The 17,995-nt window shown below is 38.9% G+C and overlaps 1 protein-coding gene across 1 annotated transcript in view; it reads left to right on the forward strand.

The window, feature by feature from the left end:
* Nucleotides 1–17,343, forward strand: part of brinp2 (bone morphogenetic protein/retinoic acid inducible neural-specific 2) — a 182,126-nt gene extending 164,783 nt beyond the window's left edge. Inside the window, exons 7-9 of the mRNA XM_018695895.2 lie at nucleotides 8,648–8,870; nucleotides 13,594–13,900; nucleotides 14,777–17,343. Coding sequence (XP_018551411.1) covers nucleotides 8,648–8,870; nucleotides 13,594–13,900; nucleotides 14,777–15,598 — 1,352 coding nt within the window. The 3' untranslated portion in view covers nucleotides 15,599–17,343. The remainder of the gene's footprint in view (nucleotides 1–8,647; nucleotides 8,871–13,593; nucleotides 13,901–14,776) is intronic.
* The last annotated feature ends 652 nt before the right edge of the window (nucleotides 17,344–17,995 follow it).

Here is a 17,995-nt window from a genome sequence, read left to right on the forward strand (position 1 = left end):
TCACCAACACTGACAGTAATGATAAGGTACCAGGTAGAGTTACATAATCAACAGTGCAGTGTACACACAGGCTGTCAGGCTCTTTTTATTCCATTCAGTGCTGTCTTGGGCGGGTTTTAAACTTCATGTTCCATGTGGTAGCAGTATTAACTTAGTGAAATTTTATTGTGTATGACTGACTGAGTTAATCTTTGAAACCTCTACTATATGCAACTCATACAGTACAAGTAGCATTTGCACTAAAATGTTTACAGATCAGTCATTCCTCAACAGAGAAGAGTCATATTCATCCTGTTAGTGGATTCTAAACTCACAGACATCATACTGGCTGTTGTCAACCTCTCTCTGGCTTTCACACCTTCTCTCTATGACTATTTTTTATCACACAGTCTCTCTGTTTGAGATGTCACATGTAAATCTGTCACTATGTTTGGATTTGTATGTGTGTGGTATTATGTCTGACCTTTCTTGAAATACACTTTAGTTTAATTCAGCTGATGTCATGCCAGTGCAATGTTGTCTTTGGTGGGCTTTAGTAGCACAAAGTTACAGTTCCTCAGTACAGAAAGCCAGACTTCCCCTACAGCAATGCCTGACATGGAGGGAATTGGTCTGTTATTTGGTCTATTTGTATTCCACTGAAATATGGCACTTAGTGATTCAGGTGAAGAATTTGAATGAGAACTGTTAGTACACGGTGTCCTGTCCACTCATTACAGAACAGACATAGCAGAACAGCTACCAGGGTTAGCAAGAACAGACCACTTTTTTTTACTCAGGCAGAAGTACTTTTACATTTTTACTTGCACTGTGTCTTTCAATTTTCAAGATTTTTTATTCATTTATTTTTGAATTTTCATTCAAAGAAAAATGAAATAATCTTTATGACAGTTGTTGCAGTAAATGTGCTGACTTCTACGGATCACCTGTCAGTCGCAGTGTATATTGCTGTTTGCTTAAGTGTCTTTTTTGTATGTTGTTTTGTACCACCAGAAGTTGCACAGAGTCAGAGTTTTAAATTCTACTCACAGGCGCTTTAAAGAAAAGTGCTCTACCGATTCAGCATTATACAACATTCCTGGACTCACGAAGGACAGTTTTAAAAAAAGAAGAAGAGAGAACTGATGCAGCAGAAACAGTACATTCAGAGAGTATTCAGATCCCTTCACTTTTGTTATGCTGCAGCCCATTTTTTCTCATCAAAGCAAAACCATTTTTTGTAAATGTATTAAAAAGGAGAAACTGAAACAACCTAAACCTAAACAGCCTAAGTTCCCCTAAATGTGTGGCCCTGTCTCTTTAAAATCAAGTAAAACAACAATGCTGACTGTTGAAAACTAACTACTGCAATGCCAATGCAAGGACATGTAATTGCAAACATTTTACATTTGCTATTAATGTAATGAGGATATGCTGTAGTTCTATGTATTTGGCAAATATGTTGAACTGTAGGCATGTTGGACAGCTTTACTATATATGCTTTGATATACATGAACTTGTCCTCCCTCTGCTATGACCATATTTTCCATTCGGAGCATGGTGTTCTAAAAATATGATACTCCAATTCAGGTCAGCATTTGATCTATGACTGCATAAAGGTTAGTCAGTTCAGTTTCTGAGCAACACTAATGGAGCTGTTACAACCTTTTTACACTGTAACCACTGGGATTTAAAACACAATGTGCCTCTAAATATTTTATATCAAAACAAACAAAAACAAAAGTGAAATGAATGAATATTAACTTAACGATTAGATTAGATTAGATTAGATTAGATTAGATTTGATTTGATTTGATTTGATTTGATTTGATTTACTGGTTGAAAAATATCCGCATTATGGCTTGTGATAGTAGTCACCGCCTGTATTATAAGCTACTGAATGTGTCACAATAGCTGGGATATATCTAGTCACAAACCATGAAAATTATAAACAAAAATCATGTTATTTTTTACTGTTGCCTTAATTCTTCTTAATTATAAAGTATAGTTGCCAATGAATTTGTGAGTAGAGTCAATATTAAGTACAAGGCTCCTGTCCTCATGAAGGATTTTCAGCTACTTATGGAACATGTGTCTGGAAAAATTGCAAGTCCTTAGGGGATTATGGGATAATGAGTAAACAAAAGGCTTACTTTATTAAGCAAATGTAATTAAAGTGTATCATAATGAATCACTCAGTAAGACAATTGTCAACTCTTTTCCTCTTTACCTGATCCCTTTTGACAGGACTTATTTCTGGTTTCTGGTTAAGTATTAGAAAGCTATCAGATCATGGGCACTTAAAAGCAGCTTTAGTTTTACATAATGTTTACACTTGCACATAGCCTACTGTACATCTCTGTAGTGTTCATGAGCAGTCAAAATCAAGGACTGTAAGGGTTCTCTGATCTTCACATAAACAGTGATAACTTCTGCTGTCACCTGTATATTGGTGTAATGTTAATTTATGTTTAAGGTAAGTAAGTCACTGAGCAGTGGCCGATCTTACTTAAAGTACATCAAGCCTAGTTTATAATACAGAGGATCCATAGAGACTGCTAAACATAAAATCTTCCCTGCTAACTATTATGTGAGCAGCTTCAGTTGTGTTTTCTGGATGGTGCCTTTAATGTGTTACAGACACTTTGAAGTGATGGAGATAGCAGCTCACTCGACAGCTCTGGACCCTCTGTTTTCCACCCCGTCTCTCCCAGCCAGCGTCACTGCAGAATAAAAGAGGGAGAGAGCTGCTGCATTCGCCTGAAGACATCCCAACTCCAACCTTATTGTCTGTCATGTCTGCAACTGAATTAAAAGGCACAGAGGAAGAAGGATGATTATTGAAATTGTTGTTGCGAGAAATCATGTGGGATTTAATGAGAATCTTCACCAAGACGTAACTGACAGACAGGGGCACCACACAGAAAAAAGGTCTTAGGGAGAAAGGAGATTTTTCAGACACTAATGTTCACTGCTACATATGACAGGTTGTTGTAAACCCATCAATTTGAATTCCAGCTGTAGAGATGCTAAGACAGAGTTTATACAGGGTTTAGAACTGATTTATGTACATGTATTTGACAGACTATTTTGATTATACACAGCATTACAAAATCAGCTGATAAGGCACTGAAACTCCACAAGAAAATTATGTATAAGTCAACAGTTGCAATGCATACTCAAAATAAGGTCAGAATGATTGAGAGCAGTGCAGTTTGTAATGTATGTACATTATCCTCACAGAGAATGGGGAAGATTATTTCAACAGGAATTCACAAACTGAAATTCACATCACACATTAAATGATAAGCCCTACTGAATCCACCATTCATTCAATCCAGCATAGCATATATTTACTGACTCATTTATTTCCTTTACCCCACCCACCACAGCACTGTTTGCCCATAGTGAAGCTATAAAGCTCACAGTGAAACTGTGATCAATCTTTATAGATAGTTAATACGTTCACAATCTACATTTAATGTAAAGTTTGTGTAATTTGAATGGCTGCACATGGTGGTCCTCCAAACTGAATGAGAAAATAGACGACACATACAAGTGTTTTCTAATTCCAATCTAATGGCCCTGTTCAAAAGTTTGGTTTTTGTTATGACAATGTTATGGTTAGTTTTGGTTAGGTTTAGGTACAAACAGGTCAGGGGGCCTATGTAGACTTTGTTGCTGCAAAGTAAGCTCAACAACCTTCCATCTTGATCATGTCCGAATTAGCCACCACAGGGCTTTGTCAATTCATTGTACACATGTCGTTTAAGTGTACCTGCTCAAACTGTTGATGGCATCGTTCCTCTGGGGAGAACAGTTTCAACTCTAAAGAAAAAAAAAGTGAGTTGCCTTGATCCATATCTTGATGTGTTACAGTTGTCTGGGACTGCTTAATAAAAAGCTGATAGTGTGAATTGCCACAGAGTGAGAGTTGACTGATATCAGCATGCTAACACAGTGATAATGCTAACATGCTGATGATGATCTGGTGTTTGTATAACATGACAATCGTTTTAGGTGGCCATGTTCACATAATGAGAATGACATGGCGACATAACTTGACATTATAGCTCCTTGGCATATCTGAAAGGTCTTAAGTTCTTTCTCTGTGTGATCACAGAGAAATTGTGGGAGAGGATGAGGGGAGAATCCTTTGAGGTCCATCCTTATGCTAACCACTTGTGCTTGTCACAGATGCCAGGCCAGAGATGTCTGATACACAGTGAACACTTAAGACATTGGTGGACTTCACTCTCCACCACTACACTGTACTGTTTATAGCTGTTTAGGTTCTTCAAATCCTAGCTCTGACTTTTTCATATCCAATGTCCTTGTAGGGAGTTAAATGAACAGGCCTCAGCCAGCCAGTCACTTAGCTGTCATCTCTGCTTGATGATGTCGTGAATCAGTAACTCAGCCCAGAGATGGAGATTTCGGGGTCGCACGGTCAGCCATCATGGAAACAAACCCCCTCCGGCCTTTTTATCAGAGAGATTTTGAGTGAGCCAAATTGTTCATAAATTTTGGACATGGAGTCATAAATGTCAGGAAAAGGGAGGAAAACAGCCAGACAAATTCCTCCAGCATGATGGCAGTGCTAATGATTACTACCAAGAGTGTGTTAGAAGGGGATTGAGTGAGCGAGCATGAGAGAGACTGAGGCTGGGATGGAGTGATGCTTAAGGAGTGTTGAAGACAGACTGAGAGCAAGACTGAAGTAAAAGATAAAGAGATGCAAAGGAAGGTGGTTGCATGGATGAGGAATAAAGGCAAATGTGTAGGTACCATTGTGTGGCTTTATCACTGCTTGAAGGAAAAAGGAAGAGAGAGAAAACAAGGTGTTAGTCAGATGCAAGGAGGCTAATGGTCATAGCAAGACTCACTGCATGCCTCCTCTGCTAAGGAAAGAAATGTGCCTTCTAAGATGGGCTAACATGAGATCTAGGCAGACATATTTGAATCTGTCAGGCAACAATAGTCATGGATAATGGGTTTGATTTTCAGTATTTACAGAAATAAACAATAATGGTGACTTTCAGTGTGGTTTTTGACCACAAGCTTATTAGCTTGTTACTGACTGATTTTGGGTTTAGACTTTCAAAATGATGCATGACTCTGTCCCCATCATCCAAACTTGTGTTGCTCTAACAAATGTTCAAAGCAGTGTTCAGTTTTCAAAGATACCATTTATGCAAAGCTGAATTTTAAGGAAATCTGGGTAATTATAAGACATATAGAAGATGTACATTTGATGTAATGGTGCAGCCTTAAAAAAAACCCTCACCAAACTGCCCATAGTGCGGACATATGTCACACTCACACACACTGATAGACTCTGCTGACCTGTCCAGGGTTTACTCTACCTCTTATCCAGTGTCAGCTTGGATTGGTTCAACTGATGAGCACCTAAATCAAAATCTTTACTCCTTTTCTGAGTAGTAACTCAGCCAAATCTGAACACATACAATACAAATTCTTTATAACATGATACAAATTCCTGCAAAGCTTGCCTGAGGATTATCACATTTTCCTTCAGTATCAAAGTAATCCAGTGATAGTTGTCTGGACATCCACGGGTACACTGCAAACAGAGACAATTGCTAGTTAATTTGGTACAAATAAAACTATAAGAGTAACTAAATTAAACCTAAATAATACAGGCCATTTTTACTAAATACATTACATTTTTACTAAACTATACTGAAATGTAAATAATTTAATTTAATATTCAAAAATTAAAACTAAATCAATAAAAATAAAAACCAAAATATTGTATATATAATATAACTCTAAGCACTGATGTGACTCTATCTGCAGTCTACTGGTGGTGACTGCCAAATTCAGTAATGTCATGTACACCTTTATTTAGCTGTTTTATCATGACCACATTTATAAGTGATTTCTAACTAATTTTCCACATCACACTGTTAGCCTGATCCTTGAATCCTATTTCTCCAGAAATGAGAAACATTACAAATACCTTATTCCCCATCCAGTATTAGCAACGGCATTAACTTTCACAGCTTCTCTTTTGCATTCTCCCACCTTTGTAACAGATGGTTTGAGGTGAGGTGAGATTTGATACTGTGGTGTATTGTTACCTATGGTAACATTTAAAGTATATTGAAACAGCTGAAAAGAGAATGCATGTTTTGTTCAGTTAGAGCAAAAGTACATGTAGCAACATTAGAAAGTTTGATCTCCAAAACCCATTTGTATCCTGTGTACTCAGTCTTTTTTGTCCTTCAAACAATGAACTTTGCACATTCAGCTCAGAGTAGCTTTTAATGCTTTGTGAAGATCAGTGGAGGTGGAATGAAACAAGCACTAAAAACAGACCAGCTGAGGAATGTAAACAGAGTAATAACAAAGTTAATGTTGCCCTACTAATTTAGCCTCGTGTCAGTACAGAGAGGAAGAGAGGCAACAGAAAGAGATGAGGGAGCTGGGAGTTATAAGAGATGCAGAAACAGACAGACAGGAACACACAAAGACAGAAAACTCAAGAGAGAGAACGAGGCAACCCAGACGGGCTAGTCCAGTAGAGAAAGATCATACAGAGAGAAAGAGGCAGATATACTCAAAGAGAGGGATGGAGAGAGACAGACCACTGTGTCATCTGGGATCACTGAGCACTGTAATAGGCTTGAGTCTCGTCAGTTCGCCTCAGCTCAGGTCGGCTTGGCTGCAGATTTCCTCACTGTCTCCCTGCCAACAACAACACATGGGAATATGATTCTCCAGCAGACCCAGAACAATCCTAGAAGGTCTCACTTTGCTGGCTTTGGGAGAAAAAGAAATAATAGGTTCAAGTTTCCCAGAGGCTTCACACTGGCATAATATTTGCCCACTGGTTCATAATGGAACTAAAATGATCTTAACAATGGAACACTCTTGGCAAACCCAGCACAGTGTACAAGCTGTGTCTTCTGTGCCGACAATATTCTCAGTGTAATTTACTCCAGCAGTTCCCAATCCCTTTTTTTTTTTACACTCACACATACACACACTTACGAAGTGATAACCATTTTATTTGAATTTCTCTCTGCATTTTGGCTGGAGTAGTAGATGTCCAGGTAGTACAACAAACTAGGAGATGTTCTCTCTAAGACACTCATCAGGGAAAACTTAACTGGTTCTGAGATTTTATTGAGAACAGCACGAGGCCAGTAAAGTCAGGTACATTTCCTGAAAGTATAGCCCATGACTCTTGCATTTAAGTCCAGGGAATTTTCAATTGCAATAAAAGCTAAAGTATACCATACTCAGGGGACGATGTTGATGCCACAGCCGTGGCCATAGCCCAGTCTGATGCTATCTGTAGCACTTTGACAGTACTTTGAAGTTTAAAAAAATCATTTCTATCTATCTATAAGGAAATATGAATTATGGACTGAAAACAAAAAACAAAGTGTAAACAAAGCATTAGGGAGTGATGGGAAAATTAGTGTGCCATTACCCTGTAATTACCTCTTGTGATCAGAGTGTCTGCTGTTCAGTAAAGGTTACAAAATCTTGATTTATTATTTCATCTTAAAGTTGATAATTATGAGCTCTTGGCATGACACATGGAAAGAAGGACTCACATAAAAATAATTTTGCAAATTGTTGGGAGTGCTACTCAACCTGTGAAAAACAGTGCATAACATTGCATGTGTTCTGCAGTTCTCTAGGGAGGGAGCTTTCTAAAGAAGCCTGAACAAAGCCTGAATTACAAAGTGAGGGCATGGAGTTTGAAATACATAGCAGGAAAAGTCTAATGAAAGGATGTTGCTGGTTACATTATGGGGAATATAGAATCCAGTATATTGGAGCTTTTAGGGGTTAATGCTGCATTCATACACTGTCAGCAGAATGGAGAGAACAGGAAAAAAAATCCATTATTTCATCTTGGAGTGTTCATGTGTCATTCCAAGATTAGCTCCACTGCTAATTGTGTAGTTATACTAGATAAACAGGCCATATTTACCTTCTCTGTTGTGTCACACATTTGTAGCACTCCAATACCTATATTTTATATATCTATCTATATATAGATAGATAGATAGATAGATAGATAGATAGATATAGATATATATATTTAAAGTACTGCCTTATATTTGATACAAATGATACAAATGTGCTGTGACAGCTGCAGAAAGTGGTGTAAATTACATCCATAACTGTTTTTAGGCTTTGGACCATTTTACCACATGCTTTTATTGGTCCATTCAACTTGTGATTACGGTTTTTCACCTAACTTGTTTTGGCTTTTAAAGAAAGAATTACAACATAAATGAATACAGCCATCTGTACGTGATACCATACAGTCAACTGTCAGATGACTAGTGTTTCTAAATAACAGTCTTGCAAATGATGTTGCTGTGAATACGATGAGCTTCTAATAGTGAGGCGAATGAGTATAACTGCAGATTGAAGCACAGGTGTTTACTTTGTAATGGCAATTCATTAGAACATAACAGCTTTTTTGTGTTCTAATTACACATGAAATTCCCACAGCTCCTCAGTCATTATCTATGCATGCCACAAGGGATAAAATAGCATGTGGTGAGTAGGTCTACAGTGCTCAAAAATGGCATTATTAACTAATTTTGTTCTTTTTCGTCTTCTCCACTGTCCCTTTCTATCTCTATGCCTTTCCCTATCTCTGTTTAACTCCGTGCAGATGAATTCAAAGCCTTCCTGAAGCGCTTGCCCACTGACCGGTTCCTGAATGTGTCCATGATTGCCAAGTTCTGGTCAGCTGACTTGTCCATCCAGAAGCGGTATGCCCAGCTGGAGTCCAGTACTGCCCTGGTCCTGGGCAAAGCTCAGAAGATCGTCAGGAAGCTGTTCACCTTGAGCAAACGTTGCCCCAACCAGCCTCGCATCAGTCTCCCCCGAGAGAGGTAGCCCACTGGGACACACATATCAAAACAAACTGAAAAAAAGAAGGCATCATTTCTCATTACTGGGAGTTTAGGTGGCTGTTTTGTGCAGATTCAGTAGAGCTGCGGGCTCTCTAACAACCCACCTCAAGAGGGGCACACTAGGAAACCCCAAAAAGTTATCATACAGGAACATGGGAACATGCGAGTGGGGTATATACTGTATGTGCTCCCTTTAAGGCATTGTGATTTCAGCTGTTCCAGCACTGAGTAGTCTCTATTGTCAACAGATTATACAGTAATAAATGTGTCTTACTGTGTCAAACTGCAGGGCAGTATGACAGAGTAATGGCAAAACTCTCAGATACTGTAGATGTACAGCCATGGATCACCTTTATCAATGACCCACAACACTCCCAGATGGATTGTCAGTAATCATAATAATAAATAACAATAAACATTATTTAAAAAATACATGAGCAAAACCTGTTTAGCTACTAGCTTTAGTCTGTCCCTTAGGGATGTAAACACATACCTTATTCAGATATGTAGATAAAGTTTAGCAATGTCTCCTTTAAATGCAATTGCAATTTAGAGGAAAATCTTTCAGAGTGCAGTTGGTTCCATCTATTATGATAATATAGTCACCAAAGTAATTGCTGTGAAACAGCAAAATAGCTAAAAATAAGTCTGACAGGACAAGAAACATGAGTAGTCAGATGACCATAGAGGTCAACAATAAAATTGTTATCCAAACTGTCCACTGTAATATTTATCACAGTTTACAGGTTGACCTCCTCCTCCAGCTTTCACCTTGGAATGCACTCACTTTCAGTTTTACCTAAAAATAAGGTAGAAGCTAATTTACCGAAATTGATGCATTATATTCAACCTGTATGATCATCTGACAGCCCACATTTACCTTGGATTTAAAAGCGAGAGAAGGAGGCTGGGTAGGAGAGATATATACAGAAAAAAATGCAAAAGTAAAGAGACAGAGGAAGGAAAGACAGAGAATGTGGTAAACAGAAAGAAAGAGAGACGTGAAGACAGGATGGCAACTGAAAGAATGAAAGAGAAAGAGCGATGAAGGATCTTGTTACCGGTTGTGGGGGCCATTCTGGGGTGAGGTACATGGTGTTGTGGCATGCTGTAATCAAGTTCTTTCCTGGACTGACAGTTCAGCACTTGTTTACAGAGGACTTTAATTTCCCTGACAGTCCTCTTCCTCTTCCCATCACTCCATCCCCCCTTCTTGCACTCTGCCTTGCTTTCTGTCTTTATTTCTCTCCCCCAGTTACCTATGTGTTACCTTGCTCTGTCTCTGTGTCTCATCCCTGTCACTCAGAGTCTTAACCCCCTTCATACCAGCAACAACAAGTTATCAGGGGCTGCTCAGCTGCAAAAGCTCCCTATTTTCTTCTGCACAAATCCATTTGTTTTATCATCATTCATTTTTGTCTATTTACACAGTCCTAGGGGGAAGGAATTGTTGGAGCATTTGAGCATTGTTGTGTGAGATTTCCTGAACTTAGCCTGGGGATAGAATCTCTGCATAGCCAATTTTCAGTCTGAACTTGTTGCTACTGTTACTGCATCAAAGTGGATGGTAATTTGTGTATGTCTGCATTTTCATCTCTATTGCAGTCATACCAAACAGCCACCCTCCAAAAAAGGTGTCAAATTGCCATAGATAAATAATCCCATTTATAGATAATATGGAGCAGACTGTGAATTTGATTTTCACCTTCTAGTGCAGTGCCTGTCGGTAGGGGCTGATTGCTTGGCCTGTGTTGGTCAAGTCTCGGCATGCAAAATTACCCATTACACAAACATACCAAATGTATGGAGCTCCCCTGGGGCTGATGGAGGGAAAAAAATCCATGTGTAGATCTATAGGCTCTTGGTTTAGAATTGACCTGATTGACCTGGCAGCCACTCAGCCATTGAGGCATATGAAGAATGATCAAACAGATTATAAATGGGATTATGTTAAATTAAAAGTTGAAATCACATCCCCTGTTCCATACGCTGCCCCCTTCCCCCTTGTTCTACATCTCTTCTGTTGGCCACATAAGCTTTTGCTGTCAGTATTAAGCAGTCTTAGTTATTGAGGAATCAGTTCACAATAAATTAAGGACATTTTCTGGATCTTATTAGGGTTTTGAGTAGGTCTGCTGGCTCAGGAAGAAAGACTAACTCCTGGGGGGTAAAAATATATAAATCCTGGATAAAGTGCATGAAACACATCATCATATTGTCCATTAAATAATTAATATTAAATGGAAGTTAAAATATAGTATACATTTATTCTTTCAATTCATATCAATTCATAAATTATGTCAAAACTTATGTTTAGCTTTAACTGGATCATTTTATTTTTAAACTTTATTCATTTTTCCAATATTAAGCTAAAGGATGACTGTCAGTATTGTTTTGGTGACAGATCTGACAAATCTGGTTGTCACTTGCCAACTGTACCAGTTGAGGTTGCCACTAGTAACACACCAGATCAGAGCTACGTAAGGTACATGGAGCTCAGTCACTGCCCGGCACCTATACAAGGGGAGTCACCATCTAGTCATATACTAGTTAGAATAAAGTAACATTATCAACTGCTGGGAAATACTAAAACTAATGTAAAGTATTTTTTATCGATAGTCAGCCACATTAATGATCAGCTGTCTGTTAACCATTAACAATTTATGAAATAAATCACTGTTTAAATAAATCATATGTTTTAATCACTGACAACTTAAGTTTGCTAAATTAGGCAATTTAAGAAATAAAGAGTAGATTAAGATAACACCAAGATACTTGAATTTGAAATTAAGCAACATAAAATACCAACTTTACTAAAAGTTGTGGAGCTTCTACTCCTGTCTGTTGCGATTAGCCAGAAAAAATCCAAAGCATTAAACATAGCAAACAATACCATACAACTTCCAGGCTTCATTGGAGACCATACATTAAATTAGGATGACCCCTTTTTTTTCCTTTTTAAACACAAAACTGGTGATACCAATCTCCCCACAGTGGACTTCAGTTTTGCTGTTTTTTTAATAAAATAATATGCATACATTATCCACACAGTGGGAGAGATTTATGCATTGTTCAATTTGGCTAATAAACAGTCAGATAAAGACTCAAGATTCAGTTTATCATTATGCAACACAAGATTGTTTAACAAAATTACAGATGAAGTCCCTTTATGATACTCACAAAAAACTGTATAAGTGTATATATGTATGAATAAATAATGAAGTCATACAAATAGTGTAACACAAAAAAGTGTTTTCATGGTGGAGTGTGGAGGAGGAATTCAGCAGTCTCACAGCTTCAGGAAAGAATCTTCTCCTTAGTCTGGTGGTGTGTCAGTGGATACTGCTATATTGCTTGCCAGGTGGCAGCAGGGTGAACAGGCTGTGGCTGGTGTGAGTATTAGTATTCTGTGGGCTCTGAGCAGGCACCTCACCTCACTGATGTCACTAATGCCCAGTGTATGGGTACCAGTGATGTTCTGGGTGGTTTCTAATCACTCACTGCAGACCCTTGGACCATGCACAACCCATGCCAGTTTGTGATGTTTCCAGTTAGGATACTTTCTATTGTTCCTTTGTATAAGGTAACAAGAACTTGGGAATTTAGCAGTCTTAGCCAAACACAAACCGGGACATTACAGGAAACATAATTTTAACTGGAGGGAAAGCATTAAAAGGGAACGAGCTTCAACTCTAGACCAGCCTGTGTTACTGAACAGTTGCTCACTACTTCTGGATTTGACATTAGCATGAGCCTCAGATAGGCATCTAAACTGGACAGCTGCCAGACCTCAACTGAGAGAAACATTCTCCTAACAGTTCATCAACACAACTGCCACAGAGAGCCACACTGTGACTTATTTCAAAGTCAAGGATGCACCTTCATTTTATGTTTTTTGTGACCCTTACTGCTGGTCAGCAAACACATGTAACTGCATTTCATTAAACAGTAACACGTACAACCCAGTGGTGCAAGTGGATACTACAGCACACCTGTGTAGATTTACTGACTGTTAAGCTGCATGTCCTCATCCTCTGCATTATTGGTTAATATATTTTTAATTTATCCAATTAATAATGGCAAATAATAAATAATCATCACTGACATCCCTAGTTAAGCCCAGAACACTTCAGGTGTGGCAATTCCATGTGTTTCACCTTTGTATGTGTTTCCAGATTCTGGATATGGAGCGTGTTTCCTTTAATGTGATTTCATTCTTGTTTGCATTTTGGTATCTACTGCATTTCTGGATTTGGAGGGTGTTTCCTTTGATGTTTGTGCTTGCTCTCTCTTGAATGTGGTTTGTCCTTGGGGCCACTATAGGATGCCCTTCTTGGCAACAACTAAAGTGATCAGAACAATATGGAAAAGTAATTCAAGTGACATGAGATGAACAACTCCCTAAGCAACTAACACACTTCCTGAAAATCTTGTTTTTGCTGACCTTCATTTGTTTAACTTCTCATGGTGCAGTGATGTACAGGGATATCCCAGGACACCAAAACAACAGTGTTCGACATAATTACAGAAGCAACAGGGCACACATCTAACCACGCTGAACCGCACAGTGTAGCAAGAGGTGTAACAGACTTGAAACCAGGCTCTTGTAAAATTATTTGTTAAACAGTTACATACTCTGTGTTTTGTGTTGGATAATGTTATACGCAACAGCATTATTGTGTTTCTCTTTCCCCCTTTGTAGGTCTGTTGGGTTTTGGTTGAGCAGGACCCAGTCTCTGCTATACTGCAATGAGCATGGAGTGTTGGGCTCCTTTTCTGAGGAGGTGAAGAGCTGTAGCTGCCCTGTAGAGCAGCCCACATGCCAGGGAGTCATTCCTTGCATTGTGGGCACCTCCCCAACCTCCTGTTCCTCCTGTGCCACTGACAATGCAACTCGCTGTGGAGCCTGTCACCATGGCAACATCCTACATCTTGGTTCCTGTCAGCCGAGCATCGCTGCGTCCCTGGACCACTATCTGAACTTTGACTTGGACATGCCTGATGCTGAGGTTATTGGAGCTTATTATATATGTATTCCATTGGTTCTCAAACCCTTGTGGACCAGACAATGCAGTGCATCTACTTGTAAAGACCATATGAAAAATCAAAAGACACAGTTACTGGTTTCTTTGTGCCTAAACACAAATGCTGATAATAACCACACTTAAAAATGAAGGGGTGATTGTTAATTTTCTGTCAGATTGTTAAGAAAGTGGTCCTCGGCCGCCATGATATCATCATCACTGTCAAAATGGCGAGGTGAGCTCTTCCCTCATCTTGGGGAATATGTAGTAGCCCGAGGTTGCCAGATCAGGTAAAGAGTAGGTATTCAAATCCACATTTGACTGCTCGATAACCAATGCTCTCCATTTTCTCAGGCAGTGCTGACTTGCAATTTTCAATTACCCAAAACATAAATACCACAAAACTTTCTGCCTGATCACTCAAAGATTTGAATTACACATGTATGTAACGAGAGCAACTCATCTCCTTCTGACTTGGGCTATGAACTTATTAATTGCCTCTCATACACCACAAACTGACACAGATACTACAGTCCTGTAAATGTACAATCTAAGTAGTAAGTTAACTATATTTAGTTAGTTAGCATTAACAGCTATTTACTAACCAGTCTAGAAGAAGTGTTGTGAGTTCAGCATCAAACTTAACCAAAAGCTGTTAACAGCAATCTTAACTACTATTTCTATCACTTCTTTTTTTAGTTAGATATGGACATTTAATGGATTTAATGCATTTCATTATTGGTTCTTATATTTATGCCATAATTTTTTTAAAGTCAGTAAGCCATTTCACCAAGATGGCAAGTGAAGATCAATTAACTGTGTTCTAAAGTTATCTTTGTGCTTGTATCTATCCCTCTTTAGGTAAAGTACCTGCTTCAGCAACTGGATAGCAGAATAGAGGTCCATGCCATATACATCAGCAATGATGTCCGCTTGGGAAGTTGGTTCAATCCTGCCTGGAGGAAGAGAATGTTGCTAACACTCAAGAGTAACAAAAATAAGTCCAATCTCATCCACATGTTGATGGGCATTTCTTTCCAGATATGCTCAACTAAAAATTCAACACTAGAGCCTGTGCCTGCGATTTACGTGAATCCTTTTGGTGGGAGTCACTCAGAGAGCTGGTTCATGCCAGTGAACCAGCCTGACTTCCCTGACTGGGAGAGAACTCGACTGAATGCCGTTGTCACGGCACAGTGTTACAACTGGACACTGTCTCTGGGCAGCAAATGGAAGTCCTTCTTTGAAACTGTGCACATCTACCTGCGAAGCCGTATAGTCACAGATGATCCAACCGTGAATGAAACTCTCTTTTATGAACCATTGGATTTGGATGACCAGACGTCCAACCTGGGGTATATGAAGATCAACACGCTGAAAGTGTTTGGATACAGCATGCACTTTGACCCTGAGGGCATCAAGGATCTGATTCTCCAGCTGGACTACCCCTACACGCAGGGTACACAGGATGCTGCCTTTCTGATGTTGTTGGAGATGCGAGACCGGATTAACAGACTGTCTCCACCAGCACCACAGCCACTTGACCTGTTTTCTTGTCTGTTGCGCCACCGGCTCAAGCTTTCGGCTGGAGAAGTGGCACGCATCAAGGACTCCCTGCAGACCTTCAACTCCAAGCTTCCAAATGCATCTCCTGAACCTGAGCTGGCCCAGCTGTGCAGCTAGCTATCTAGCTTCATGGACAAGTCAGGTTTAGGAGTCACACTACAGATGGAAAATGAAGTTCCTGCTTCAGGGACAACCCTAGACTGAACAGGGGAAGTCTTACTAAGTTGGTTTTTTGGACCCAACCTGCCTGGAATAGTATCCGACTCTAAAGGCTGACTGGGCTTTTGTCATTGTCACTCTTGGCTGGTTTTCTGGTGTCTCATTTTTATCACAAATTGCTACCCTTTGATGATAAGTAGAGTCATTTTGTGAGAGCACAGCTGATACTTGGACTCTCTATAAGAGACTCTACTGTACCAGCCAGGAGATGTTTGCTGTTACTGCCCTGCTTTTGGCAAACTGTACGACTGAACTCTCTTACACCGACAGGTTTTGTGAATTGGAACCTTAGAGAGCCAATGTCATTAAGTATACCTAAGACCTCTGCCTTGCACAGATGAAGGCGATTTTGATATGTAGAGAGGAACTCTTAAGGGGTCTTCAAAAATGAGTTAATGGAAGAGGATTTCCCCTTTTCTACCCGTATTTTCTTTGGCTTCGGAACAATCTCGGGGGAAGGGAAAATGGGATAATATTATATATGTGGCGAATGAGTTGTTATGTTATGCTTAACAGTTTAAAATTTGATAATCCTGAACCCTGTTACTGTCTTTGAATATTTCTTTTTAATCCCTGCCTTCCATTTTATCTGGCATTTGAAATCTTGTATCTATGCTTAACATTTGAGTGAGAAGCCTGTTAGTGATGTTCTGTCCTTGGTGGTGTGTCTATACCAAAAGAAGGTGAACACATCAGCAAACTGAATGGCAAAATATATTAAATGTTGAGTTATTTTTTGAGCTGAAAATCATAAAGAAATTTTCTGATGTGGTAACAAAAAGGTCTGCAGATACAACGCTGTAAATAACGCTCCATCTAACCCCAGGTGTGGACAAGTGCACATTGCTTTTTAGATAACAGAGTGCAAAGACCAAAAAAATGTTTATAATAAAACAAACTCATGCCTTATATGGAGATTCAATGTTAAGATAAGAAGCACATTTAGTTTCTGTGTTTGATTTCCCAGCGAAGGCTGTATTGCTTTTTGTATTTCAGTATTTCTACCAAGACAGAACAACAGACACATTCTCCAAGATACGTGGTAATGTAGCTTTTCCATGTAAATGCCAGTCACACTTTCTGCAGTTACTTGTTTTGATTTGGTGTTGTGAAACTCTGAGTCACTATTCACAGTGCACTCCAGTACTTGCATACTGTAAGTGTTCCGCAAATCCTTCTATTTCCAATTAGACAAAAACTCAGTAACTGATAGAACCTGGTTGATTTTATTATTTAAAAAAAAAAGGTTTTCAATGGTTTGGTTTAGTCTCAGGTCAATGAAACTATTTTTTGTTTATTTGTTTTTTGCTTTATTTTACATGTGGGTCCAATGTCACCTGCCAGTTTCCACAGCGACTGGACTTACAAGATTTCTGCAGGGCAGTGATGATATTCTTGAGAGCTTGAAAACTTAGCAGGATGATACTTGATATGATTTTACATTTACTTCACTAATTTCTCACTGAAAGTCAGTAAACCTTGTATGTCATTTTCAGCAGTTCTTCTGTGCTCAGCTTGCTTAAGTAAAAACAAAGTGGTTTATCTATCTGGCATCGCTTTCCTTGTTTCAAAAAATGCTTTCAACCCTCACTGTTCTAACATGTAAAATGAAATAACATTAATATACAGTACTTAAGTAAAGTCTTCAGACTTCTTCAATTTTTTTCACATTTTGTTATGTTGCAGTTCCCTGCAACTTCCCTAATCAAATCAATCTGCACTTTGTACTACATAATAACAAGGTACAAATAGAATTTTAAAAAAATTGCAAATTTATTAAAAAGGACAAACTGAAATATCACACTGACTTAAGTAATCACATCTTCTGGAAGTTTCTTCCATCTACACACTGGATCTCACTCTCTCAGACAGAGCGACCGTTGGGTTCCACTGGGTACCTCTGTTATGCTGCCTCTGAGCTCTGCAGGCAGTTCCGTCAACCTCATTGCTTGTGTTTGCCTTTCCAAATCATAGAATCAGTTGAATATGCCACAGTTGGACTCTAATCATAATGGAGAAACATCTCAAAGATGAGAAGAAGGGAGGAATAAAGCAAAGGGTCTAAATACTTATGCCAATTTTACTTTTTTATTATGAAGTATTGAGTGTAGATTGATGAGAAAAAAAATGTTTTATTTTTTTTATTCAGGCATAAGGCTGTGAGACAACGAAATGTGGGTCTGAATACTTTCCAAATGCACTGTATGGTACAGTAAAGGTTGTCTTCGGGGTGTTTATAACTCAGATTCATGTATCTTTTACTATACTTGCCATGTGAGAACCCATTCCATACTG

This window comes from Lates calcarifer, linkage group LG4 (genome assembly GCF_001640805.2).
Source record: "Lates calcarifer isolate ASB-BC8 linkage group LG4, TLL_Latcal_v3, whole genome shotgun sequence".
In the NCBI taxonomy this organism is placed as follows: Eukaryota; Metazoa; Chordata; class Actinopteri; family Centropomidae; genus Lates; species Lates calcarifer.